This window comes from Amblyomma mixtum, chromosome 8 (assembly GCF_055824585.1).
Source record: "Amblyomma mixtum isolate Tamu chromosome 8, ASM5582458v1, whole genome shotgun sequence".
NCBI lineage: Eukaryota > Metazoa > Arthropoda > Arachnida > Ixodida > Ixodidae > Amblyomma > Amblyomma mixtum.
In genome coordinates, this window is record NC_143019.1 from 65788996 (window position 1) to 65816991 (window position 27996).

At 47.4% G+C, this 27996-nt stretch overlaps 1 protein-coding gene across 1 annotated transcript in view; it reads right to left on the reverse strand.

Annotated features, from left to right (window-relative positions):
* LOC149332776 (uncharacterized) overlaps positions 1–27996 on the reverse strand; it is a 65102-nt gene that overhangs the window by 13087 nt on the left and 24019 nt on the right. The window contains exons 3-10 of the mRNA XM_089558358.1: positions 26268–26479; positions 24481–24657; positions 23334–23552; positions 20198–20349; positions 17540–17595; positions 13549–13596; positions 11885–11953; positions 525–615 (exon numbers count right to left, since the gene is read on the reverse strand). Coding sequence (XP_089414484.1) covers positions 525–615; positions 11885–11953; positions 13549–13596; positions 17540–17595; positions 20198–20349; positions 23334–23552; positions 24481–24657; positions 26268–26462 — 1007 coding nt within the window. The 5' untranslated portion in view covers positions 26463–26479. The remainder of the gene's footprint in view (positions 1–524; positions 616–11884; positions 11954–13548; positions 13597–17539; positions 17596–20197; positions 20350–23333; positions 23553–24480; positions 24658–26267; positions 26480–27996) is intronic.

A 27996-nucleotide genomic window follows, 5' to 3' on the forward strand; every position in this document is an offset into this window, starting at 1 on the left:
GGCGCGCGCGTAGCTGCCGGGCACGTGGCGCCATCTGGCGACGTCAAGGAGATTTGCACATGCATTGGCTGCGCCTCAGTGATTTGTGGCTTCTCGGGTCCTAGAGTTGCTAGAATCATTGGTTCTAGCAACACTGCTTTGTCCTATGACGTCACCACGCTTGTACTTGCGAGTTTGGCCTGTGGCGGCGATACCTGTATTTTGGTTCTTGCTCTTTTCTACGTTACAAGAGCTTTGTTGTCAGCATGAGTGGCGTTTCTGTAATCAGGAGCTGGTATTCTGCCGATACAAGCCAACTTCAATTTCTCCTCAGTGTCCCTTTAACGCCTACCCGGATTTGGGGAAGTAGAGTTCAAACATGAGTAAGAACGGAATGCAAAATAAGTACCAGTTTCTGTCACGACTACATAAACAGGATGCGCATTAGAACGGGGGCATGCAACAGCTGAGTGAATTCCCTTTCCTCTCTCTACCTCAAACAGCTGATTAAATGAAGAAAAAAAAAAAAAAGGAGTCAAACTCACTGTAGCCTGAGGTGCTTCTTGGTGAACACGATGGGGCTTGGGGGGGAAGAGTCCCGATAACCTTCCTCTTCATCGTCCTCCTCCTCGTCACCTTCAGTATTGTCCAAAAGGCACAACCAAATGAGGAATTGCCGACTCCACCATTAAAAACAGCAGAGACATCAAAGCTCCAGCATTCGCTGCCATTTTAATTTTACAGCAAGAGTTTAGTATCGGGTGAAAGAAAGTGGGCGAGAGTGGAAGGGGAACTTGGCAGTGCAGGCCTAGCAGGTGAGAGTGAGAGAAGGAAGCCGGTGCGTGTGCACACTGGTGCTGTCAGCCAGCGAGCCTCCATCTGAGGCCTGACACTCTGTGCACGGTGATACTGCGGCCCAGAAAATCTAACGCGCGGCCCCAAGCTTGCTCACCTCCTCCACACTTCACAGACCCCACAGCAAGCAACTGCAGTTCGATGCTCCTTCTGACCAGACCCCACCACCCCACAGCTAAAGCTGAGCCTTCCCCACTTTCTCGCACTCTTTCTCTATCCTACATCCTCTTGTATAAGGCCTTATGTTTTATTCTGTGCACTAATGCGAGAGCATTAACGGCCCCGCGTCACAAAAAGGCCGGCAGTTTGGTTTATTAGAGTTTAACGTCCCAAAGCGACTCAGGCTATGGGGGACGCCATAGTGAAGGGCTCCGGAAATTTCGACCACCTGGGGTTCTTTAACGTGCACCGACATCGCACAGTACGCGGGCCTCTAGAATTTCGCCTCCATCGAAATTCAACCGCCGTGGCCGGGAAAAGCCGGCAGTGTCGTCATTAGCCATGAGCAAAGAATCCATGAAAAACCCTCAGAGGAGCAACCTAGGGGGCAGGTGGGCCGGTTAGGTCACGTCACCTTGTGACATCATCACAACCTGACAACTGGATTGTGAGCAAACTGCCCACTGCAGCAGGTGGCAGTTCAATAAATGATCAGCTGCGGCACCTGCCATTCCCCTGGGGCAGTGGTGCATCGCTGAACTGCTGCACCACTGCGTCATGAGTGGTAAGAGGACTCCCAAGGATCCATGAATGTAAAGTATAGAGAATGACGAATTCCGCATATATCGGCACTAACCCATTAACGCCAACCATTAACCCATTACGCCAAGGATCCATGAATGTAAAGTACAGAGAATGACGAATTCCGCATATATTGGCACTAACCCATTAACGCCATAATGTCATACCCTTAACGCGGAGCTCAAGTGCCCCCTCCAATTTTTATTGCGAAAGCAATACTACGCCAGGTCTAACCACTCGTCGCGTGGTCCATGGACCCCCCTGCTTTCAAAAACTAATTGGCCAACATGGGTGGCACATTCTCTACCGTTGGCTGGGATAGAAACAGCCACCGGCCAGTGCAGTAGTGCACCATTTAACCGCAGCGCCACTGGGATGGTAGCAGTATATGAGGGCTCTCCGCATCTATGAATCGTAAGTAGGAATTACCAATTCAGCATACATGGGCATTAACCCACTAAAGATATTATGCCACACCCCTAAGGCGGAGTTTAAGTGCCCCCTCCAACTGAAGAATGAACACCTGCTTACGCAGGTCCACTCGTTTTAACTATGTTAAACCCCTACCAATTTTTTACTTCCTTCATTCGCGCAACATTGTTGTACACTCCTAAACTTTCATGAACCAGTGTGCACTCTTGCTTCATTCCCCTACCCACTTCAATATCAATAGTTTTTGTTCCCACGTTACATACATTTATGCTTCAAAGCCTGCCTGCTGCAATTTATGTTGTCTGCTATTAAGCTTTGTTGCAAGTGGTTTTATTTGTTGCCGCTTGACTCAACGTCAACGATTCTGTTATCATTTTGCTGCCTCATGCCACCGGTTAGCAGCTGATTAGGCTTAGCGGCCCAAGCTTTTCTTTTTGGCATGCAGGGTGGAGTTGTTTATGCTCAACCCTCTCCAAACCTCAGGAGATTGCAGCGGTGGGCATGTCTTTATAAAAATTGGCACATTCTGACAGAGGGTGAGAGTTTGCACAGCCTTGAATCTAGGAGAGATAGTTTTCGTAAATGTAACACAAAGCTGTGAAAAGCACACAGCGCACTAATCCAGCAGAACTCTTGCCGAGCTCAGCACATTACACAACATGGCGTAAACAATGCATAATTTCTATGATGCCTGTACCCCTTTTGAAAATGTACAGCCTTTGTCAAAAGTTTGAAGCCCAGGGGGTTTGCTTCTGAGCCTCACTGTGTGATTTGTGATGCATCTCCAGCGCTCCAAATTTCCTCTGGTTTGGTTTGGTTTATGGGGTTTAACGACCCAAAGCGACTGAAGCTATGAGAGACGCCATAGTGGAGGGCTCGGGAAATTTCGACCACCTGGGGTTCTTTAACTTGCACTGACATCGCACAGCACACGGGTCTCGAATTTCTCCTCCAAAGAAATTCAACTGCCGCGGCCGGGATCGAACCCGCGTCTTTCGGGACAGCAGCCGAGCACCATAGCCACTGAGCCACCGCGGCGGCCAAATTTCCTCTGGGTAAGAATGAAGCATTCTGGGAAGTCCTACCCATTGAAGGCGGCAGGACCGGAAATCTTCTTACCGGAAATCAAATTTCCTCTGGGTAAAAAGATTTCCGGTCCTGCCGCCTTCAATGGGTAGGACTTCCCCAAATGCTTCAGGAGTCAAACTGCAAGGCTAAAAAGTAAATGGGCTCTCAACTTTTGACAAAGACTGTACATGCGCACATGTCCATCGCCATGAAGCTGCACATGAAAGCCATCGCCTCAGATGCACGGTTGGGCCAGAAACAAATGCAAATGACTTTAACACATACCCGGCATGATCTATGTTTCAACCCAGAAGACCACAACTAGTGCGCACTGATCTGGTGAAATGTCAATGTCAACAAACTGAGCACCGTGGTAATAAAGCATAAAGTGCCATCAACATTTATTTACCTATTCCTTTCATTCATAGATAACAATATCGGAACATGCATGCATGCCTGTTATCATTGACTAGGGCAAAATACCTGCGCAACTTTGACGATCACGTAAAGCCTTTCACACTCACAAAACGACAACAGCAAGAGGGAACACAAAAGGACAGGAGACGTGCATAGTGCATTATACAACAAAACCCCGCTGTTACAGTTTTCACGGGACTGCGGAAAAGGTTTGGCAAGATTTTAACGTGGTTAAACCGAGCAGACTTGGGAAAGCATGCGTTTAGCCTCGTTTGCTCATGGTTTTGCTTTGCTGGGTCGTCGGCACGCCTGGCGACGATACTAGACTCAGGTTAAGCTGACGTGATCTGTTCACGCAACACATGGAAGTTGGTGAAGACAACGATGTGCAATGCAACCACGTGAGTGTGTGTTGCAGTTTAACACGAGGCATGATCGGCTGCGGTGATTAAGCAAGCAGTAAGTAGTGCTTTCGTGCTAAAAGAAAAAAAAAAGTGCCGGCTTGGAAACTTTGTACCCAGGCAGCTTATGTGAAAAAATATGTACATCGTTGCCTGCCTTCTTTTGCATTTGTTAACGGCAACATGCTTCTCTTGAATCTGCAAGGCCTAGTGGCTCTTGCGACCATTCACGCACTGACAGAATGTCCTGAAAGCCTAGCAATGGCTCTCAGTCTGAATGAGCAGCTGTTGGTTTAAGGAACCCAGCAGTGAAGAAGGTGTGCACATGGATTGCACATGGAAGTTTGGGCATGCGTGCGCACTTGTGCACTGTTCTTGCTTTGCCCACCTTAACCCTACACAATCCTTGTCTATTGCAACCATGAAACTGCCTTTTTAAGCTGCAGGCAACAAGGAAAACACGGATGACAGAAACATGCCTCGGAGCCAACGCGCTCAACTGCACCTCTTCTGCACGTGCGGCATTTGCTAGGCCATAGTTTCGTTTCAATGTAGGTCGTCAAAATGCCGCCATGTAGTAAAGCACTATAGGGAACCTGTGCTGCTCAGGGGGTGCACCAAAATCTGACACCCAGCGCCATCTGGCTTCAAAATAAGTAATCAGATGGTAGGAAGAGGCAGATGAGTCATTGGAGCGTGGCTGGCGTGGTCGCTGCCTCATCAGCTTTCCGTTGGGTCCGTAGACATTCTGCCTCAGCTTTACTGTTCTGAAGAGAAAGCTTTTCGAGATTAGTTTAGCAACACGCCTTGATCACCACAGTTGCCTGCCAACTTAGATGTCAGCCATGTCGTTGCAGTATTGCGGGAAACATGCCACCGTTGATACTGCACTGCTGGTTTTGAACTAAAACTCCTTTTTAGTGTTTTTCCTCACTCTGGTTTGCCTGAAAACGACGGAAACATTTCTACAGCAAATTATGAGTACACCGGTGAGAAAACTCTCTCAAACAAGCAAGCTTCGTGCCAGTGCACGGGGTCAACGTTCAAGTGGACTTCTGCACACTATACACACTATGCACAGCAAACTTCTTCAGTTTTTATTTGTGCCTTAGGAAAACTACATCCTAGGGGTGTGCGAATATTCGATAATTTCGAATATTCGATCGAATAGCACGGTATTCGATATTCGCTTCGAACCGAATTCTCGGTATTCGAAATTTCGAAGTATTCGCCTCGCGCGAATAGTGTTTCTGGGGCGCTTGCTTCATGTGGTTTCAGTTCCGAGTATTGCCGCATAGATGGCTTTTTTTTATCGCGCTTTCAACGCTCGGGGGTCAGTCAATACACGAATCACAACCAGGTCGGGGTGCGAACCCAGCTACAAACGAAATAAAGGTGAGGGCGACGCGCTCTTGCGGAAGATCCTGCGTTCTGGCCGTCTCCGAGCCTCCGCACTAAGGCTGCCATAAGCCGCGTCGCTGCCACCGTGTCGAGGCAGACGCAAAGAAGGAAGAGCACAGCCATCAGTCGTCTAAGCTTCAAAACAAGAAACCTCAGTTTACTGTTGTTGTTGTTGCGACTGAGCGAAGGATGAAAAGGAAAGTGTACGAGCCTGCCGACTGGCTCTAGCCGAGCCACCACCGCTGCCACGTGCAGATAGAGGAGAGTTCAAAGATAAGAGGAAAGAAAGAAAAACGAAAAAAGACGCGCGTCACACAACGCAACAACCGCGTCCGCCGCGGCGTACGCTGGCTGGAAGATCAGATAAGCACCGAAGCCGCGCCCGCTCCACCGCCTCTCGATTTTTTTTCCCGTTAGAGTTGCGGAAAAGATTACCAGATAGGACAGATGCGAAGATAAACACGCAGCCCTACCGCGCTATCGCTTCACCCTGGTGACGAATCATGCGTACGGAACATGAGCGACCGTTCTCGGCAGCTTTCAAGCAAGCCATCATATTACCGGCGGAGGCGCGAAAAATTCAGCGGCAGCGCGGGGACTCGATGTCGCCGAAGTGTATACTTACGTCAATGGGAAGGGCGCCTTTAGCGTGTGATAACGCTAAGCTTATTGTGCACCCGTGGAGGATTACTGCCGTTAACGCTCGGCATCTACGACTGGCGTCTTTTCTTGCTATTCAGACTGCTTGCGCGTTGATGGGAACGGAACGCCGCCGTAATCAGGGCATTGAGCCATCTTCGGTGGTGTGCCGAACTCCGTCGCCGCAACTCGGGCACTCCCATACGTTGGAGGCTGAGAGCATTCTTGATGGAAGCGCGATGCTGAGTGCTGCTCGGAAGTACTACCGGGGACAATTTTGCCAGGACGCGCGAGCGGTGCGAATGACGTTTCGCTTGCGGCGCGAGTTTTGTACAGCCGTTTCCATTCTTGCTCGAGGGAATGCAAGTCTGGGAATGTAAAAGTTGTTCTTCCAGTATAAATTGCCAGTAAAAATTGTTCTTCACTCTAGGTGTTAAAATTTTGAAGTGTGGTTTTAAATAAAGCCTCAGTGCAGTGTGTAATGGCATCGTGTGTTGGGAAAATAAATGGTTTTGGAAATGCCTACTGTCACTCAGCCTCTTTTTAGTGCCAGAAGTACTATTCGAACTATTCGCTTCGAAATTATTCGAAGAAAATTGCTATGCGCTTCGAATTCGCTTCGAATCAAAAAACCACTATTCGCACACCCCTACTACATCCTTATCTTAACCAGGTCCACATTTGTCCACTTTGGTTGCACTTCGCGTGTCCTGATTTGCAATGTGTGCAGTGTGTGTGACGGTAAACCAATGAAAACATACCTGGGCCTGAAACAAATTCCTGCCCTTGGGCCTCAATACATGCGTACTAGCTTATGATTGTGTATGACTGCGCAGCATGGGTTTCACCCAGGATCTCGCTCTTTATGCTTTCAAGATTAACAGCACGCAAGAATATACGGGGTGTTTAACCTAAGACTTTACGGAATTTTTAAAAATAGGCTTTTTGAGTTAGAAGAGTGCTTTTTTCAGCATAGTATTGTCGGCGGTGTATTACATCAGAATACAGCTAACATGTGCTAACTAACTAGCAGGCTGGTTAACTAATATTGAATAGCTAACTTCTTAGGTTTGGTTTGGTTGGTTTATGGGGTTTAACGTCCCAAAGCGACTCAGGCTATGAGAGACGCCGTAGTGGAGGGCTCCGGAAATTTCGAACACCCGGGGTTCCTTAACGTGCACTGACATCGCACCGTGCACGGGCCTCTAGAATTTCTCCTCCAAAGAAATTCAACCGCAGCTAACTTCTTAACTACTACTGTTAGGCTCCTTAATTATCAAGAGGCGTGCAGTCCACTGTAAGTAATATCAATATCAGCTTTTTAAATTTCGAAAACGCAATTACCCTTGGTGCTGAGCACTTTCATGAAGCCTGCAGTCAAAGCAACCTACCTCTCCAGTGCAGGTAACTCGTTGAAACAGCCAGAATTTGTTGGGCCACAGAGCCAAGGGTAACTGCACTTCTGAAATTCTAAAAACTGTTATGGACATTACTTACGGTGGACACATGCCACTTAATTACTAAGAAGACTAACAGTAATGGTGAAAAGGTTCTCTATTCAATATTAGTTAACTAGCCTGCTAGTTAGCATGTCTTAGCTGCACTCTGATGTATACTACACCGCTGACAATGCTATGCAAAAAAAAAAAAGCTCTTCTAACAAAAAGTCTACGTTTAAAAATTGTCTTAAAATTGTCAAGTCTTAGGTGAAACACCCTGTGTAATGCCACTAAGATGCCGCTGCTGTGATGCACAGCTGTGGTCGGTCGCACCGAAAAGACGCAGTCATGCTCTCTTTAGGAGTCAAAAATTATCCAACATTGGAAGTCATTCCATTCAGTATCATACAATGAAATAATGAATCAGTGAAGACTAGGAAAACAGGTCACTGTGTATCATTTGCAGCGCTATGTGAAACTTGCGACTGGTATGAGAGACTGCCCCATAGGCCATGGATCACATACCAGTATGATCCAAGGATTTCAACGCGCTGCAGAACTGAAATTCCTGCATGTTGAAACACGCATCCTTTTCTGGGCAGACAGTATAACAACTCTATTTTCAGTTTTGGCGCAAACATTTTTTTTCGGCTGGCGGTGACGTAGGATGAATTTTTAATCGAACCTGGGTGGTCTCAAATGCCAACAAAAATAGTGTCGAGCTCACATAAAGGAAATTTGCCGTGCTTCGCGTGATTCCGCTGCTTCAACTTCAGTTTTCCTGGACGACAGCAGCAACAATGTGAAGACAACATCTCGAGCTCTGCATTCAGTTCCAATGATGGTTCAAGCGCCAATCAGCCGGGAATTTCAGCTAGCACTCTAAAGTGAGGGTACTTTCATATTAAGGCGGAAGCCTTTAATGTCTCATCGTTGTAAGCAGGGGTTGTTGACAGAAATGTCGCGCTTTTCAATTGGCCGAAATGGTCGTGACGTCACAGTGCGCAAATTTCAAATGGGGCCAATTGTACTTTGGCTAGTAACCATGCAACCAATTAAAGGGATCGTATAGTGATGCTCCAAGTAAGTGGGACTGAGTTTAATTAATTGCTTAATTAACCAATTAGCCTAATTAACCTTTCCAGTCAGACCAGATAAATAAATAAAACCTAGTAGGAAATTGGTCAAGTAGAGGAATCGAACCAGGGTCTCTGGAGTGCGAGACGAGCACGCTAACCACTCCGCCATGCCAGCTCGCTGGTTTGGAATGAACAAAGGCGCGTGTAGTGATACAGTGTCTTCGTTCACTCCCATCTTCCTCCCTTCCCGTTATCGTGAGGTTCAGCTGTCCACCGAGGTAAGCAAGACATTCCCTTTCCTCAAAAACCAATTTACCGACGAGCAAGGGGTAGAACCGAACAGGCGATGGCGTTCTGTGGACTCCCTGGCAGCGTTGCAATACACTGTCGCATTCCACTCTTAGAGGCGAAGCTTAACATCTTAACAACACATCAGTGACACAAGCAGCAACACCACGCTTAAGGCTTCCGCCTCACCGCACAGTGCCCCCCTGAATTTTTTTGGTTCACTCATGAGCGGTTACTAGTGCTAATTGCGTGTACTCGCTGTATTATCTCTATTTGTTAGGGTTTCAACCACCTATGGCGGTGACCAACTTTCGCCGACACAGAAGTGGAGGTGTCTTCACCACTTAGGGAACACAGCGTGTACCTGGGCTGTGATGGGAGGATTGCACTGAAAAGCAGGGCAAGGAAATTTCTGTCAGCCTTGGATTTTTTCCGTTTTTTTTGTTCAACTGGGTGACTGGGTGATTGAAGCCGTTTGTGTAAACACGAACAAATATGCTTGCACCTGGAATACGCCTTCACCTGCGCTTGACAACAGCACGACACAGTTTCGCTGCCTGGCACATGAGCCATAGGTGAAGCCCCCCTTCCGCAATCACCACAATAGGGGCCACCGGTGCTGAAGAGCACTAACAGGAGACACATACGGAAACACGAGCCATATCATCACATATGAGAAAAGAAGCACTGTGGCACATTTCTGTATAATCTGAATTTTTTATTACTGTTTCTTATTTCTACATTCATAGTTTTTCAACTGTTTCTTCATTTTTTTTTTTTTGCTCCAAAAGTTCGCACTGGAAGATCTTTTTTCATGGTATGTATAATGCCCAAGTTAAATATCTTTTGTATGAAAAAAAGCAAACAAGGGAAGGGGAATGAGGGGCTCGTTATAAATATGAAAGAAGCCAACAGCCACAGAAACCAAGGGGCACAGGGGATTATTTTTTTAAAGTTCATTTATTTATTTTGTGGTGTTGATCAATTTAGAATATTATTGAGTATGTTATCGCTTAAAGCTAATCGATTAGAAGAGCAGAAGAAAAAACCACATGCCGCCGGTGGGATCAGAACCCACGACCTACATTTTGGTACATTTTGGTATGTTATACTAGGGCTGTTTAAACACAGCTTTTAATGAATGTGTTTTTCAAATGCCCCTCAGAATCGCCCATTTTTTTCACGGTCCCGAAAGAGTTAACATGTCTTCCCATTTAGTGCACCTGCTACGGTCAAGAACATGTCTCCCCCGCCCCTCCCATCCCCAATTAAAAAAAAAAAGCGCGAAAGGTGTATGGGGGTTTAACATCCCCAAGCGACTCAGGCTATGAGAGACGCCGTAGCGGAGGGCTCCGGAAATCTCGACCACCTGGGGTTCTTTAACGTGCACTGACATCGCACAGTACACGGGCCTCTAGAATTTCCCCACCACCGAAAATGTAACTGCCGCGGCCGGGATCAAACCTGCATGGGGTTGAAAAACGCTGCAGTGCGGCCGTTAACGGCAAAGTTTCGTTGTAAAGCACAGCCTCCAGCAGCGCATTTAAATAGCGAAAAGTTGCTTGGGGTAGATGTAAAATGAATAAGGCTATGTAATCCCTGCAGATTAGCATGTATCGGGCAACAAATACTGCATGAAAGTTTTCGCGCTGCGTACACAAGTACTATATAACATTAAAGGTGCACTGAAGAGGAATCTGAACTTGTCTTTTTGCCGCGGGAACTCAATCTACACATTCCGAGCATTCTTAGAAACTGCAATTTACTGCCCTGTGTGGCCGATTTCCCCAATTAAATCGAATTAACGTCCGGCTCCCGCCTTTTTTTTTAATTCTCCCCCGTACGGTGGGCGGAGTCGACCAACGCGTGGAGTGCCTTTCACCCAGTCCCGTGGCGGCTTGCCGCTCTGCCATCGGCGGAGTAATACATAGTAGCAAATAGTCCGCGCGTATTTTTATTTCTTCGGGCTTATTTTGCGGCTATATTATCTGCGAATGAAACTATTTATTCATGGAAACCTAAAAAACAAAATAAAGCGAAAGCAAAGCCTCCACGGGACTGGGTGAAAGGCGCTCCACGCGTTGGTCGACTCCGCCCACCGTACGAGGCAGAATTAAAAAAAAAAAAGGCGGGAGCCGGACGTTATTTCGTTTTATTTGGGGAAATCGGCCACACAGGGCAATAAGTCACTGTTTCTAAGAATGCTAGGAACGTGTGGATCGAGTTCCCGCGGCAAAAAGACATGTTCAGAATCCTCTTCAGTGCACCTTTAAAGCAATTCAAAAACAAAAGTAATCTGAAGACTGCTGAAGCAATGTGGGTTTTATTTGCTCAGCGTGCAACCTGGTCAATTGTTTTCAGAGTGTACAGCTTACTTGTGCCTCTCAACAATCCCTAAGAACTCCATGTTGGAGCAACGAATGCAATAATGCGTGGGAAATTGTCAACACATGTCGGATGCACCACATCGCTTGGCATCCCCGACAAAATACTTGCTCCTTCAGGCGTCGGTCGCTGGCTTGCATGGTTTCCCGTCTGGTCTGCACAGTGATTTAAACACGTTACCTTAAATGCGCCACAACTGGCGAAGCCGTACTGCGTTAAGCAAACCACAGCTTGCGTGGCAAACCAACGAACAAATGAGCCACATGCGAATTTGCCATACTCGCCTAACTGCCTGAACCTCTGAGCCACTCTTATTAGCGTGGTAACGATGGAAACAAGTTGAAAGCACTCCTATCGTAGCCCTCTTCAACGCGGTATTTGTAAACGCCACGCTATGCCGATGATTTCGGCGTTTTTTTTCAGTTGCCTTTCCACACTTCTAGCAGCGGCAGCAGCCTTCGTCCTACCACAAAGTGCGGGGATGGCCACTAGGCGGCGCCAGACGTAGGCGAGAAAACTCCGGTTCACGTTCCGTGCTGGGAAGTGACATTCGTGACGTAGCATGCAGGAGAGCTGCCTCAGAGTTGACCTAAGAGCCGGGTTTGCATTGCTTGGGTTTCTATGGGAGCTTGGACGGGACTGGCTTATGGAAACGTGGGAGCCAGGAAAAACACGCTACTGGGGGGAATGTAACAGCGGGGTTCTACTGTAGTGCAAACAAATCGACCGTACTACCGACTGGTTCGACATGGAAACTCACTTGGAGGGGGCAGGATGTTGGGGCCGTTTTGCAGTGACAACATTGTCGCTGCAGCGTCAACGTCCTGATCTGTAAGGGAAATTGACAAGGTGGTGGTGGTGTTTGTCCCGTTTCCAAGAAGCACAACAAACATGCAAAACAAACAGACATAAATAAACAAGCGGTAGCTCATATTGTAGAAACACTGTTTTGGCAAGCACAGAAGTATGGAAAGGAAAACGTAATGACAATTCTACTTGTCACAGAGAACAGCAGCAACCAAGAGGTGTCTCATTTTGCAAAGATTTCTGGCACTGCACAGCTAAAATTAGCTGCAGAGCACTTGATGCTATCGCTGTACTCTATTTTCTGGCTTCAGCAGCTGTATACTGTTCTGCTACACATCGCGCAGTTTGGAGCAGCCAATCAATGGAAACTACTACTTCAAAAAGACACTACAAAGAAGGAAAACAGGCCCAAGGACAGTGCTCCGCCTTAAAAACGAAATATATATATATATTTTTCTGCCAACTGATTTGAACTTGCGACAATAATGTCGAAAACGACTTTATAATAAGCACAATGGAGGCATACGACGGTGCAGTCCAGCACCAGAGATCCGCATATAAAAATCATTCTTAATGTTGCCGCAGTTTGTGTGTAAGAATGGCCATTGGCAGCGACACTAGTGCCTTCTCATTCTTTAGCCACTTTTAGCTCGTATAACATCCAGTTCTGAGCAGAAGTAGCCTCTTTCCCATTGCAAGGTTGTGATCTATCCGTAGAGGCCAGCTAGTGTTCTTTTAATGCAACACTCCAATTCCAAGAATGTGGTAGGCTTACAGAAGTGCTTACAGCTAGCTCAACCTCATCTCTGCGATTTGTCCTCCTCCACTGAACTTTCTTCCTTGAGCCTAACCCTGTTCTCTGAACATCGTCACAGTGAATCAAGAAAATTCTTGCACTGTACTATAAAATCTGCAGTTAGGCTGTCAAATAACAGTTATATGAATTTGCAACAGAATCGTCAAATAAGAAAACATCACACCCTCAACTTGACACCTTACTGCACATGTATTGAAATAAGTAGAGCACTGCACGGGCCTTAGTTATATGGCCCGGGCCCGGCCTGGTCACAGTACCCTGTACCGTTACCCGCCAAAGCCCGGCCCGGTTTCCCTAATACATGCCTGGTTAGGTGCCGGGTAGGTGATAGCTTTCTTGGGCTCCAGCCCAAGAAAGCTATCACCTACCCAGCCCGGCCAGACAAGTGAGCAGGCTCGGCTCAGGTCCGAAATACCACAAAAGCTATAAGCGTGCTACAGAAGCGCAAATGTTGTTACTTAGAATTTTAGTTAAAAAGAGTGGGCCGTTGTTAGAACAGATGTCTAAAATTCTCTAGTTTCTGTTTCTGGTTTAGTAATAGAAAAAAAAAAGGTTTAGTTTGACATATGCAGCATCCTCATGCATTCCTCTATCGATCACAACCATTCATTTGATGCTAGCTCTTCTGAGAACATCACAACTGCTGCAGACATGTTTTGCAGAGATGTTTTGGTGACATATTTTTGTGACACGACCCCGCCGACATAGCCTAGAAATGCTTTTGCATTAAAAATTGACAAGATGCAGCAGAGCCTCATGTTGAGGAGTTGCACAGAAAAATGATGATGAAGCAGGCTGACCTTTCGTTGATGATGCAGCAAGCCTCTTTGACAGGAAGGGGAAGAGTGCTGGAAAAGCAACAAGCTCAAAGTCAGAGTTTGTCTCGACGAACAGGGACGATGACGAGTACTACCACTACATAAGACAACAAAACAAGCCTGTCTTGGGGTCTGCAGGGAATAGTGACTGCAACTTGTCAAGAGAAACAGCTGTACTCTCATACAATCACAATTGCCAACATGTTTATTTGTACAGTGTGACACAACCAGTGCACCGTGGTCAAGGACAATTGCACATGTAAAAACAAGTCTTACGTCACCAGCAACATTTCAGGAAAAAGCAGCGATGGGTCGGTTTGAGAACGATGGAGAGGAAAGATGCAATGAAAGAGCCCTTGTACATGGAAAGCAACTGCTGTGTGAGGAGTGCCACGAAGGAAGTGTCAATGTGATCATGAGAAGTGTACAGTACGGACTACAATTAGGTGGCACTGCTCATTCACTCAGTTTTTCAAATAAAATAGACGTAATTTGCATGCAAGCTCAACACTTCCCCAGTGCTAATGCATGTGTTCTACAGGACCAGTGACCCACGAGGCTATGGTGCCCATCTCTCACATGGCTCTGCAGCTTGTCCACTCTGGACAAAGCTCTCCCATAGCCTAGGTGTTTTTTGCCAGCCGTGAAACTTAGAAGTAATGACAGCTCTGTCCACCGTCGAGTTGATGATGCCATGCTACACTGCAGTGTGGACTGACACGGGCTGTTCCGCTGCGCTGCCAGGAAACAGTACCGAGTTGATGAAAGGCACTACAACACAAAGGCACTCGAGTTTGGTTGTGCTCAGTGCTGTGATGACGGAGGTCTGTGAGACAACGAAAGGCACGGCAACTGCGGGACGAAGCGCAAACACCGCACTTGGGTACTTGAACCGGGTGACTGCTACTGCAGTGAGGGGGAAGGGAGAGGCACGTGCACCCAAAAGTGCCCTTCAAAACCAAATGGTGGTGCGCAGCTGCCAGTTGCAGACATATTAAAGGTGCAGTGAAGAGGAATCTGAAATCGTCTTTCTGCCGCGGGAACTCAATCTACACGTTCCCAGCATTCTTAGAAACTTCGACTTATTGCCCTGTGTGGCCGATTTCCGTAATTTAATCGGAATAACATCCGGCTGTCCCACTGATTCTGGGACAATCTGTTAGACACTGTGTGTTCCGTCTGCAATCGCCTGAAGACCGGAAAAAAGCATGCAATGTCTTTTACTCTCTTTTGCTTGTGATGCCAATGCGCAAACCGGACAGGCCACTCCAAGGTCACTGTGAACGTTACTTGTGTCATTCGCAGGCTGTCACACGAGAAGTTCAAGCTACACCCGTGAAAACACTCACCAGAGTGCATGTCTGGTAAACTCAATGCTTCTTCTGACCTGCCATCTGAGCACTTGTCGGGCCAGCGCATAAGCTGGCTTGCACAGCACAGGTGCAACCAACCACTAAACCAGCTCGAAATTCTGTTGCAGCTCTTAGTGCGAGCAGCTAGCACCAGCAGGCTCGCCGCTCAAGAACACCACGCTGCGAATGCTAACAGTGCGCAAGACATATTCTTGAAATTAATGTTTTGTGAGCAGATAACGATGCAGGCAAATAAGCAGGTGCTACCGTTTCACATGAAATACGAACATCAGGTCTGCAATGTGATAATACGCAACCCCATTCACATGAACAACGCATGCTGTCATTTCCCACTCGCATGCTTTATGTCTGCATCGGCTGCTCATGCTACTAATAATGTCGCAGTGTTCCACTGCAAAAGGTCTTAAATCATTGTGAGTATTGGAACTCAGCATCACCATCCGTCTGACTAAAGACGAAACTGTGGAAGGCCGAGTGCTAACTCCATGGCGGGGGAAAAAAAAATAAAAAAAAATAAAGAAAGATTAAAAACTGTGAGTGCACGAACGTCTTTGTGCATGCATATCTTTCATCTAGGCTTTCTTTTGCACAGTGTGAGCCCGGTACTAAAATGAATGAAATAGGTTCGGCAACAACTTTACTTGGCAATGACGAGAAAGCTACAGGGGCAGAACGTCTGAAACTGTGTCACTCAGTCCACAGTTTGGCTGGCACCATCTATGCAACTTCTCTGGAAATGCACATGCATAAAAAATTTGTTGTAAATTCTTGCTGTGACTGTTTAATGCTGAAAATTTAGTGCTGAAAGGTGTACCTACTTCAACGCATGACACGCCACCTGTCAGCAGTGGAAGGTGACGTGTGAAGAACTGCGCTCACATCTCGCATTGCCGACTAAGGTAATCGACCGACAATTTTTTCTTTGAAGCATGAAACTGGTTTGGGTTAGGGTTATGGGGGATTAAAGGTGCACTGAAGAGGAATCTGAACTTGTCTTTTTGCCGAGGGAACTCGATCTACACGTTCCGAGCATTCTTAGAAACTGTGATTTAATGCCCTGTGTGGCCAATTTCCCCAATTAAATCGAATTAAAGTCCGGCTCCCGGCTTTTTTTTTCAAATTCTCCCTCGTACGGTGGGCGGAGTCGACCAACGCGCGGAGCGCCTTTCACCCAGTCCCGTGGCGGCTTACTGCTCTGCCATCGGCGGAGTAATACGCAGCAGTCCATAGTAGCAAATAGTCCGCGCGTATTTTTAGTTCTTCGGGCTTATTTTGCGGCTATATTATCTGCGGATGAAACTATTTATTCATGGAAACCTAAAAAACAAAATAAAGCGAAGGCAAAGCCTCCACGGAGCTGGCTGAAAGGCACTTCACACGCTGGTCGACTCCGCCCACCCTACGGGGAGAATTCAAGAAATAAAGGCAGGAGCCGGACGTTAATTCGATTTAATTAGAGAATTGGCCGCACAGGCCAATAAGTCACAGTTTCGAAGAATGCTAGGAACGTGTAGGTCGAGTTCCCGTGGCAAAAGGCAAGTTCAGAATCCTCTGCAGTGTACCTTTTAAGGTCCCAAAGCAATTCAGGCTATGAGCGTCGCCGCAGTGAAGGGCTCCGGAAATTTCGACCACCAGGGGTTCTTTAACATGCACTGACATCGCACAGCACACGGGCCCCTAGAATTTCACCTTCATTGAAATTCGGCCGCCGCGGCCGGGATCGAACCCGTGTCTTTCGGGCCAGCAGCCGAGCGCCGTAGCCACTGAGCCACCGCGGCGGGTGCTTTGATACAAAACAATTAAGTTGTCAGTAAGGCAGCGCCATAAGTAGACTATCTAGTATTGTGTTGGTCAATTCAAAAGCGCCGTCCACTGTGGCTTCGATACAAAAAAAGTTAGGCTTAGCAATGACTAGGGAGTCAGAGCACTGCCGCCCACCGCGCTCGCGGGCACCACCATTGCGGTAAGCGCGCGGAATCTGGTGCTGCGAGCGTTGCAACTGTGTCATCTAATTTAACGCTACGGCAGGGACCGAACATTTTTCGGCATAATGGCGGTAAAATGCGCAGCTTGAGCGCCGCACGACGTTGCTGTTGCACGCTGTTGCTGCATCTTGGGAGAAGATCAAAGGCTGCATAAAAGCGCCATCGCACGGCATTATACAAACTGCCTATATCTTGGTGCGTTGATCTTTAAACATGATTTAGTGCGAAGAGAGTACTTTCTTGAAGTGGGCCAGCTCATGCGCTTTTCGCTCTCTACTTTCTAAAGAAGGTTAACGATGTAAACCGAGGTCGCCAAGCTGTGTTCGCGATAACCGCGTTTAGCAGCGTAACCGCGGGTAGCGCACTTGTGTGACAAGGGTAGTCTGACCTGCAAGTTGTTTGTGTTTTCGGGGCTCAAATATTTTTTCTAGAAAATTAACCCCGCGTAATGATTGCACCCATAAACTTGCTGAATTTTTAAAAAAAAAAAAAAAAAAGTGCTATCATTATTAGAGTAAATACGGTATTTGCACATGCCTACATGAAAGTCGAGGTCATCTCAGGTACTGCTAAGATGGGTTGGCAAAAAGAGAAGGAAAAGTCTGTGAGGCTTACAGGGTGACGGAACGTTGTTCTGGGCTTGCGATGGGTCTGCAGACAACGTCTGATCGCTGGAAGGAGCACGAAAAAAAAAGTGGCTTACTATAAAACAGCCAGACCGTGGCACACACGATAGGTACAATAAGTTCCTATCAACAGGTACTGACACATGCTGAAATGACGTGGCAGTGAAAGAAACTACAGATGGCTCCATGAAGCCACAAGAGCACGAACCAACCAGTGCAAAAGTGTACACAAGTGTGTCAGAGCTCCCATGCAGGTGTTTATCTTATCTGTTTATGTTCTCATAGCTGCATCATGTCACCAGCAGTTTTTAGTTACTGAGTTGTCATTTCAGGTTTAGCTTGTAAATAACTCTACCTGTAATGACTGCATGCGATATACAGTATTGTGTGTTTTTATCGTGAATATTTTCAAAATTTTTCCCGCCTCAACCTCTAGCTTGTTTGCGGTGAAACTGCACACAGAGCTTGTGTATTATGGTAACTTTTGTATCGTAGCAAGTTTTACAACGGTACTTACTTAATTGAGCCTTGCATGATGCGAAAACGTAATCGTCTGCATAGAGATCGGTGAACAGAAACCCGCAAACACAGTTTTTTTCGCTGTATGGCGACAGTGGCGCCATCTGTTTCCTGCAGTGGACAGTGTCATGACAAAATGCCGAGGGGAGCGTTGCAAGATGCGTGACCCTTTGAACATGCCATTCCGGCATTTGCGTCCGTTTCAGCTGTAGCGCTTCCAACGTTTTCGGCTAACTGAGCAGAAGAAAATATCATAACTGATTTAATGAGTCTTTACAATTCAAAGGATATTGTTTGCAACACTCACCTCGGCGTCTTGTCGTGACACTTTCCACTGCAGAAAACAGATGGCGCCACTGTCGCCCTACAGCGAAAAAACTGTGTTTGCAGGTTTCGGTTCCCCGATCTCTACGCAGACGATTACGTTTTCACATCATACACGGCTCAACTAAGTAAGTACCGTTGTAAAACTTGCTATGATACAAAAGTTACCATAATATGCAAGCTCTGTGTGCAGTTTCACCGCAAACGAGCTAGCGGTTGAGGCGGGAAGAATTTTGAAAATATTCACGATAAAAACGCACATTACTGTACATGCTCTCAGAGCGTATGTTGGGCTGGAGCATAAGCTGAGGGCACAGACCAGGTGCCAACAACCACTAAACCAGCCAATATTGTGTCGCAGTGTTTGGCACGAGTGGCTGGCACGACAGCTATGCCACTCAGGAACCTCGCACTGCAAGTTTACTCTGTAAAATTCCTTGTCCACGACCTTAAGTAATAGGTAATTGGAACATTAAAATGATAATTAAGAAATAAAAACTGATTCCCTGAAGCTTCTCAAGCAAAAAATAATGCTGTGAACCTTTGTAATGTTTGCTGTTCAAGCTTGAACCCGCCAGCACATGGCTTTATCCCCAGATAGGCATCGACAAGCTTTCATGACACACATAGAAACCAGGCAGGGCTATTCGTTAGAGAGTTTCTGAAGATTAGCACCTAGAAAATGTGCCACAGTCTACTCCAGTTTCTCCTTAACTGGAACAGGCTGTGGCAGACTAAGTGCGCTTTAAGCGCTTAAACTGCTACGGTAATGGTGGAAAATGCGATTTTACAACTGCCTAAGGCCAGCGTTTGACCAAAAGAGTAGACCTCGCTGTGCAACCATACCTCTACCACAGTTTAGGTCGCTATATATACCAAACGATATCAACTAAAAGGCAAAGCTAGTATAGCGACGGCAAACAGTCAATGAAAGCCAGGTGAGCCCTCATGTGATTTTGCGTGCAGTGCCGCCATTTGAGAATATGAATGTGGTGGAATGTTTTGAAGGCGCAAGCCTTTAGTGCCTCATCGTTGTAAGCAGGAGTTGTCGACAGAAATGTCACGCTTTTCAATTGGTCGAAATGGTAGTGACGTCATATGGCGCGAATTTCAAATGGGGCCAATTGTACTTTGGCTAGTAACCATGCAACCAATTAAAGGGATCATACAGTGATGCTCCAAGTAAGTGAGACTGAGTTTTGTTATTTGCTTAATTACCCAATTAGCCTAATTAACCCTTCTAGCCAGGCCAGATAAATAAATAAAATCGAGTAGGAAATTGGTCGAGTTCGGGAATCGAACCCCGGTCTCCGTAGTGCGAGACGAGCATGCTAACCACTCCGCCATGCCAGCTCGGTGGTTTGGAATGAACAAAGACAGGTCTAGTGAATATGGTGTCTTTGTTCATCCTCATCTTCCTCCCTTCCTGGTGAGGTTCGGGTGTCCACCGAGATATGGGAGACAGATACATTTCCTTTCCTCAAAAACCAATTTACCACGAGTAAGGCATAGAACCGAATGGGCGATGGCGTTCTATGGACTCCCTGGCAGCGTTGCAAGACGCTGTCGCGTTCCACTCTTGGAGCCGAAGCCTAACATCTTAACAACAATTTTGTGACTTTAGTTTTCTGCATTCTCATCTTGGAGCGAGGACACGTTCCGATTTTGACAACCAACTGTGACAGAGAGGGGGTGGTGTGCCTTGGCCCATACTGAAGGCTAATAGGGTTCCTTGAGGCAAAAAGCTTGAGAGCCCCTGCTCTATGCGAAAGCGATGCCCACTGCAAGCAGGTGTGGTGCGTACCCGTTGTCTTGAGAAGGCACTGAGTGAGGTGTCGAAGGAGCGCCAGCCCAGTTGAGCTGGGTGTAGGGGAAGCAGGGGGTCTTGCGCATTGCCTGCAGGAGGTTGGGCCGGAACTCCGGGTCAATGCACCACAGGGATCCCTTGCCAATGTTCTGCACACACACACACACAAACACCTGCTGTGAGGAAGGCCACGGGCAGACCTCTGCAAACACAAATCGGGCAATCACACTCCGCCCCCACAATTTGTTGACACCAGAATGGAACTCTCGTAAGTTGCCGATTACAGTCGGGTCCACTTATAACAATACTGGTTATAACAATATACCGTATTTACCCAATTCCAACGCGCACCTTTTTTCGGGGAAAATACGTCTCAAAATAGCATGCGCGTTGGGTTCGAGTGCAAACCGAAACTGCCCCATAGTTGCCCATCGTCATCGCCATTATGCGATGTGGGAGCTCACTAACTGCCGGCAAACGTGGGAGCACGCTTGCTCGTCGTTTTCTGCGTCGCAGGAGCCGTTTTCAATCGGTGTGGCGCTCGTCATTGGTCGCGTGCTCAGCGACCACGGACCACGTTCACGGCGACGGTATCCCGTGCACTGCCGCGGGCGGACGCCTCATCACTGCCTTTGCACGATCGAGATACGCGGCTCGAAGAATATGTTGATGAAACAACGGTTGTCGGAAACGCGTCATTTTGGCGGTAAAGTTCCAAAAACGATGAGAGTCCTTTCTGTTTTGCGGCCAATTCTCTGACAGAGATTACATCGTCCGCAGGCGGGACACGCCGCGCCGCTGACGAGGTCGTGCATCATGCCGATCTAACAGATAACAGCGCTTCCGCGCTCGTTTTTTTTTACGCTTGTTTTGGCCGTCGAACATCTTTATCTTTCGCTCAGATGCACTGACGAAGTCATGGATGCTCCGCAAGAAGCTTGAAGGATCCAAATGGTGCATCGCCGCTGCCGCAGTTACGCCTAGCAGCAGACGAACCTCCCGTCACCGGAGCTATCCGCTTGCGCTTGGGGCGTCTTCCTTTATACTGATGCTTTGTCAGGAACTTGCGTGAAAAAAAATCTCGTTTCTCAGTCGCATCCATAGCGGAGAAAGGAGAAAAACCCGGACAGAAGCGTTGTTTCACGTCTCGGTGGCGGCAGAACGAAGAAAGAGCGTCAGCGTCCGACCGTGCGGTGGAATGCTCATAGCCAATGGAAGGGCTCCGATCGTACCACGTGATTTGAAGGGCCAGTCGCGACGCTCGACTCGGGCGGGAAACGATCTTTTTCTTCGTATTTTTATCAAGAATGCGCCGCTGCCGAAGTGGCTTCTGGTAGGGGTGGGTTAGGCCTACATCCCCGCGAAAATTCAAGAGCGGGCGACGCCGTGGAGCGAAATGCCGCGTTCCCGAAATTCGGTCAAATTCGCACTTTCGCGAGCCACCGCGAGTGCTTAAATTGCATTATTTACTAACTTCCCATTGATTATCGGCTTGATTTTTTTATACATAAATGAAGAGTCTTGGGGGAATACAAAACGTAAGAAAATACAAAATCGACTTTATCGAAAAAAATCGCGGTTTTTTCACCCGCATCTCTCCTTAAAATACAAAAACGGTTGCAAATTACTTTCATTCGTGGAAGTCACATGCACGTTAGAAGCGGGGCTTGTAGTTTTTTTTTTTTTTTCATTACCAATATCGGGCGCGCGTTAGAATCGGGGCTCGAATTATTTTTTTTTTGGTGCCGTAAATTGGGTGCGCGTTGGGATCGGGGGCGCGTTGGAATTGGGTAAATACGGTACTCGATATAACAATGGTCAGTCGTGGCACCATCAGCTTTACCATGTATTCGATGGTAAAATAAACTGCTTATAGCAATGTTGTCAAGGCAAATTATTGGTTATAACAATTAAATCTTCTAACCGAGTGTCAACCATTGTAGAAAAAAAATACAAGGAAATGCTACAACCACACCTGCAAAACCACGCTTACAACATAAAAGCGTGCGCGTGTGGGGCCAACCAACGGACTGAGCCGGTGCAGCGACGTCACGAAAGCAAAAGAACTCGTGACCACGCACCCAGAAACGATGCTACCGGGCGTGCCGAGGATGCTTGCGTGTCGCAAATACACAGGCAGGAGAAATGACGGATGCATTCCCTTGAGCAAAAGACCCATGCAGAGAAGAAAGTAGGGAGCATGGTAGGGAGTCTTGGCGGAGCAGTCCATTATTAACGTTTTTGAGGGGTGCGCCGCTCACAGAAAAAAATGCGCAGACACATTTTTCTTTGTTTTTACACTCCGAGCTACGGCTGACACCGGCAGCGCATACGTTGCCCCATCTTCCCCTGTTCTTCACTAACTTCCCTGCGCTCCCAGCTTCACAAATTTCACGCGTCCCAGGGGCAGGGGTTATTATGCCAGGCGAGCTGCTGCATTGCTGCATTGGCTACGTGTGCCATGCATACTCCCAATCAGTCAGTGTAGTGCGCGTGCATGCAGCCAGCGTGGTTTTCCTCTTGTCAGCTGTCACCACACCCTTGGTTCTGCATGCTTCTTGAATTTCCCGTAAGAATCACTTCCAGAAAGCCGGCTTGATTCGTGTGACGTGGAGGTGCGCGAAGCTCCCGCCGGTGCATGCAGTGATGGCGGTGCTTTGGTCATCGGTGAACATTGTTCCGGTTCCGTGAAGTTCAAATTAACGAGCTTTTACAGGCATTATAACAAGCAAACCGCTCCAGGTATTTACTGTCAATAAATGCTCTGAAGTTTGTCATCTTTTCTTTTTTTTGGCACAACCCTGTTATAACGATTACTGGTTATAACAATGGTATTTCCATGGCACTTGAATATTGTTATAAGTGGGCTTGACTGTACCGTATTTACTCGCATAATAGGTGCGCCCCAAGTTTGGTGGGGAAAAATCAGATTTTTTTCATTTCTGCGCATAATAGGCGCACCTCGAATTCGGCACTCTGATCTATACTGTATTTACACGATTGAAAAACAACGCAACCCCACAATCTTTATTTTAAGTGACGTTGTTTGCCATCCCAAGCATATCGCTACTAGTACATTTAATAGCACTGCAGGGCCTCTTTAAAGCTGCTGAGATGCCAAGCTGACACCCACCTGACCCTTGTCCTTGTCGACCTTGCGGAAGCACTTGTTGAGGGAGAGGTTGTGGCGGACCGAGTTCTTCCAGCCAGTGGGGGCCCGCTGGAAGTAGGGAAAGTGGCCCAGGATCCAGGCATAGATGTCCTTGACGGGCAGGGCCTTGCCGGCCGACTCCTCGATGGCCATGAAGATGAGGCAGCTGAACGAGTAGGGCGGCTTAGATGTCACGTGCACCTGCGCAGCACGTGGCACAAGATTCTTTGCAATCAACACCAAAAGTGCCTGCAATAAATGACAGTTACTGGCAATGTCAGTGCAAGTCTGCCATGCAAGCCCCAAAATGCATTTCTACTAGGGGTGCGCGAATATCAAATTTTTCGAATACAAATCGAATACGAATACTTGGTTCCGAATATCGAACCGAATATCGAATAATCAAGGACAGGCGGATTTAACCACTGTAAAACATCTATTTGAGCATCCAAGAACACACAGTTCAACGATTAATGAGTAAATTAACACAAAAGGTGTGTGCGGTTGCACAGAAAGTATCAAAGTCTAGAACATTATTCTTAGAAGAGTGGAAATATCACCGAAAATGGCTAGTACACAGCATTGATTAAGGCTAGCTTGCCATAAGCACAAAAGCGCGTCGCTGGGATGAACATTAAAGGTTGCCGCGAAGGAAAACCAGCTGCTCCACATGGTCAGGCAGGAGTCGTTCCCTTCGAGCTGAAACGACTTCTCCAGCCACAGAAAATGCCGTCTCACTTGGCACTGAAGTGGCACGTATTGCGAGGTATTTCGTGCACAGCGTTGACTATACCAGCTTCACAGGCAAAGCCACAAGGACGCTCACTAGCACCGTCAGCTACAGCATGGCCCAACATTACACATGGCTCTGGGTGCCGCCGTGTTGCTATGTCTATATCTACAAGACTTGTGGGCCGAAATGAACACCGGTGCTCGCAACAGAATATCGGCCAAATTCGAATATTCGCGCTGGATCGAATATTCGAAACAACACGAATACTTTGATTTCAAATCGAATACGAATACTAAAAATGTAATATTCGAAATGTATTCGAAAATTTCGAATACTCGCACACCCCTAATTTCTACACTTGAGAAGTGCCATCGGCTGTTTCTAAGAAAGTCCCACCTGAGGGTTGTAGGGCACCTGACCCGGGGGACCCCATTCCCGGGACTCCTCTTCCTCGCCAGCCGACATGACTGATGCCGCACTCCCCGAGCTTCGGCCGCCCGCCGCCATCATCCCATTGCCCTGATGGTTGGCCGCCGATGGTGGCCCCGCCAGCTTGCGAAGCAGGTTTGTGTCCTGAGAGGGAGTGAGTAGTGAGAAGCGTAAGAAACCCGCAGGCACACATGCCAAACGTTGGACGCAATGTCTGCAGAAGCCCCTGTATTCTGTCAAGGCTGACTCTTTCGTGTGCTACTATGCCTCCTTTTCAGCTCTGCCGGACAATGCTTCTTGGCTTGACGCTGAGGTTGATTATCTTCAAAGAGCATTAAACTATGATAACAGTTAGATTCGTCGTGATGAACGTGTGTTACTGCCTATCACCTTTGTAACCTTGTTCTGACTGTGCATGTAACCATTTGTTTTGTCTATATATTTTGTGCTTTTAATAAATTTGTCAGTTGTTAGTGAGCACTTGTGTTGTCGTCACTCCGTCTCCGTCCCTGTCCTCGTGGTGCCACAGTAGTATGAATTCGTACCAACTCACCCAATTCTCAACCCTTTTGAACTTTATATCTGCTAGATAACATGGATAACCTATCCTCCCATCTTCGTAGCTGTGTATACAGTGCATTCCTACAAAAGCACAGGGTACTCCTTACCACTAACCTGACGAACTTTGCAGTGCAGAACCCAAGTGGACGCAAATCTGGCACGCAAGCCATGGAATGCATTTCTGCCTCAACGTCATCCAGCCTGTTCTCTCTTAAGCCCACACAACAAAAGAAATACTTATCACTGTTACTACTGCGATACAATAAGAATACTTATCACCAGCCCCGTACTCCCAGCCACAGGTGTCTCTGACATGAACATATCATGGTGTATTTTAAAAACACACCGCCTTTGCAATGCAATTTCAAATTTTCAAAATCAGCTCTAGGATACATAATACCAGCTATATGCAGGAATTTAGCAAAAATTATACCTGCCGTTAGTGCTGCCCAAGAGATGTGCGCCATAGTGCTAGATGCAATAATGTTTATTGCACACTGAATTCTGCACTTGAGGTCCTGGCCCTTTTTTTCTTGAAAAGGGCCTTTAGCTCACACTCGGCTCAGCACAGCTCGAGCTTACATTCTGTCATACTGTAGCAGCACGCAGCAGGGTCAGCCTTGTGGTGCAATTGGTACATCACCCCCAAGAGTGCAGGAACAAGACCAATTCAAATAAGAATGTACAGCCGGCCAAATCTTTAGCTGGCGTGCGTGACGGCTGCTTTTTGCTTTCTCCTGCACTTTATGACGGAGCAAGCTTGCGAAAATGTCGAATATAAGGACAGGCTCAGCAAGCAAAAAGCGGCCGTCACGCACACCAGCTAAAGCTACACCACTCCTTGCGATGGTGTCAAAGTGGAAAACAACAGCCTTAACAAGTAAATGAAACTGCTTTACTCGCACAACCACCACACAACAAGACAGCTTCCTATTTAATAGTTAAGTTGCACATAACGCCTAGTGACGCTCGTTCCACTCTCCTGTTCACCAAATGGCATAACCAAAGCAAAACTGGTGAATTTGTGTGCACATGCAAACGAGGCCATCACAAATCCAACAGCACTTAACACAGTTGTACAACAGGCAATGGGGATAGGGAAGCCACAGCTGGGGGCGGGGTGGATGCAGTTGCCAGGGTTAACCAGTATCAATGGGAGACGCCTGGAAGAGTGGATGATGATGATCACCGACCTGCAGCCAACTGAGGCTGGTGAGCTCGTCGTCGTGGCCGGCCCCCTTGGCGCTGCCGTCGGGCAGCAGGGGGGCTGGTCCGCGGGGGGTCAGGGCCCCCGGAGGGGTGGCGCCCCCTCCTGGCACCCCCTCGCGGTGCTGGCACGGGGCCACCTGCGCTGCGTCCTCCCGCATGGGGGGCTCCTCTACCGCCATGCCCTGCGCCCACCCACCTGCAGAAGAGGACAGAACAGTGTGAAAATCCGTCTGCTACGCAAAAACACCTACCGTATATTGCCAATTATAAGTCGGCTTGGAGCATCACTATACTTCCTGCTTCACTATACGATCCCTTTAATTGGTTTCATGGTTACTAGCCAAAGTACAATTGGCCCCGTTTGAAATTCGCGCACTGTGACGCCACGACAGTTTCGACCAATTGAAAAGCGTGACATTTCTGTCGACAACTCCCGCTTACAACAATGAGGCATTAAAGCCTTCCGCCTTAAAAGTTAGACTCCGAATTTAGGTCGATGCTGCCGCACCCTGCGGTCCTAGCTCGCGCCAAAAAGTTCTTCAGAAGGCCGAGTCACAATGAAGCATTCATTCGTTCAAGAGACATCTCTGACTCGTCCTCGCTTGTGAGGACACGGCCGCGATCATCATCTTATGAGCCACTGCTGCCGCTGGTTTGTCGGAAGCGGTGCCGAGATGCAGCACATGAAAAACACGCAAAGACCATGTCTATTGGTAGTCCATACCAGGCATCGTTGACCCATTGCGCCTTTGGACGTTTTTCCGTGGAACGCCCACGGTTTGTCGATAACAAGTTGCTATTGTATTAAAACAAACCTTTGGTGCATATCTCAATTAAATTCAAGTTCTTTTAGGCAGATCCACTTTCGCACCGTGTCTGACAACTGTTACGGAATTACGAACGCACGGGGCGTGATATTATCTGCGACTCGGTCGAAATTACTTTTGACCCCACATATAGCCTGATTTTAAGACTCCGCATATACGTCGACTCTGATTATAAGTCGACCCCCCAACATTGGAAGGACATTTAAAAAAAAACATCGACTTATGCGCGGCAATATACGGTAGTTCAAGACACAAACGTGTGGGTGCCACAGGTGTTATTCAGTTTCACGGGGAGTCATCTGCACATACAGTGAGGCAGGTGCGTGCTGTCTGCAGCTGGCACTCACACACCTGTCACCAACACAAACAGCACATGTGCGCTAGAAGCGAACAGTTTGTCTTCAACCTGTGATATGTGGGAAACAGCTCAAGAGGAGAGGTGCACACGTGCAGAGCGGCCATGTGAAAAGGGCTCCTAATCGATGGGCCAGTTGGAACACGCTACTTTCTATCAGGAAAAATAGAAAATAATAAATTTATTCCCACAGTGTATGAGGCTTGATATAAGCTGTCCGTGTGTCTAAGTTCTTCCTGTGGCTTATTTACTGAACGCTAATGCATGAGGCTTTACATGAACCTAGCGCATCTTGTTTCTCCTTGTGAGTTACGGAGTGCTGGCCAGTAAGGTTGGACATAAATGCTCTGTACAACTAATTCTTCACATTTTATTTTCGTTACTGCGTGTACAATGTTTAGAATAAATGTCCAGCTGTTACTCTACACCATGTTTTTAACTCTGCTGTCTGTCATTAGGTCTTCTGAGTGCAGTTTTCTTGCAAGAGTTGTAAGGCAACAAACTGCCTGCATGCAACCAATGATTAATACC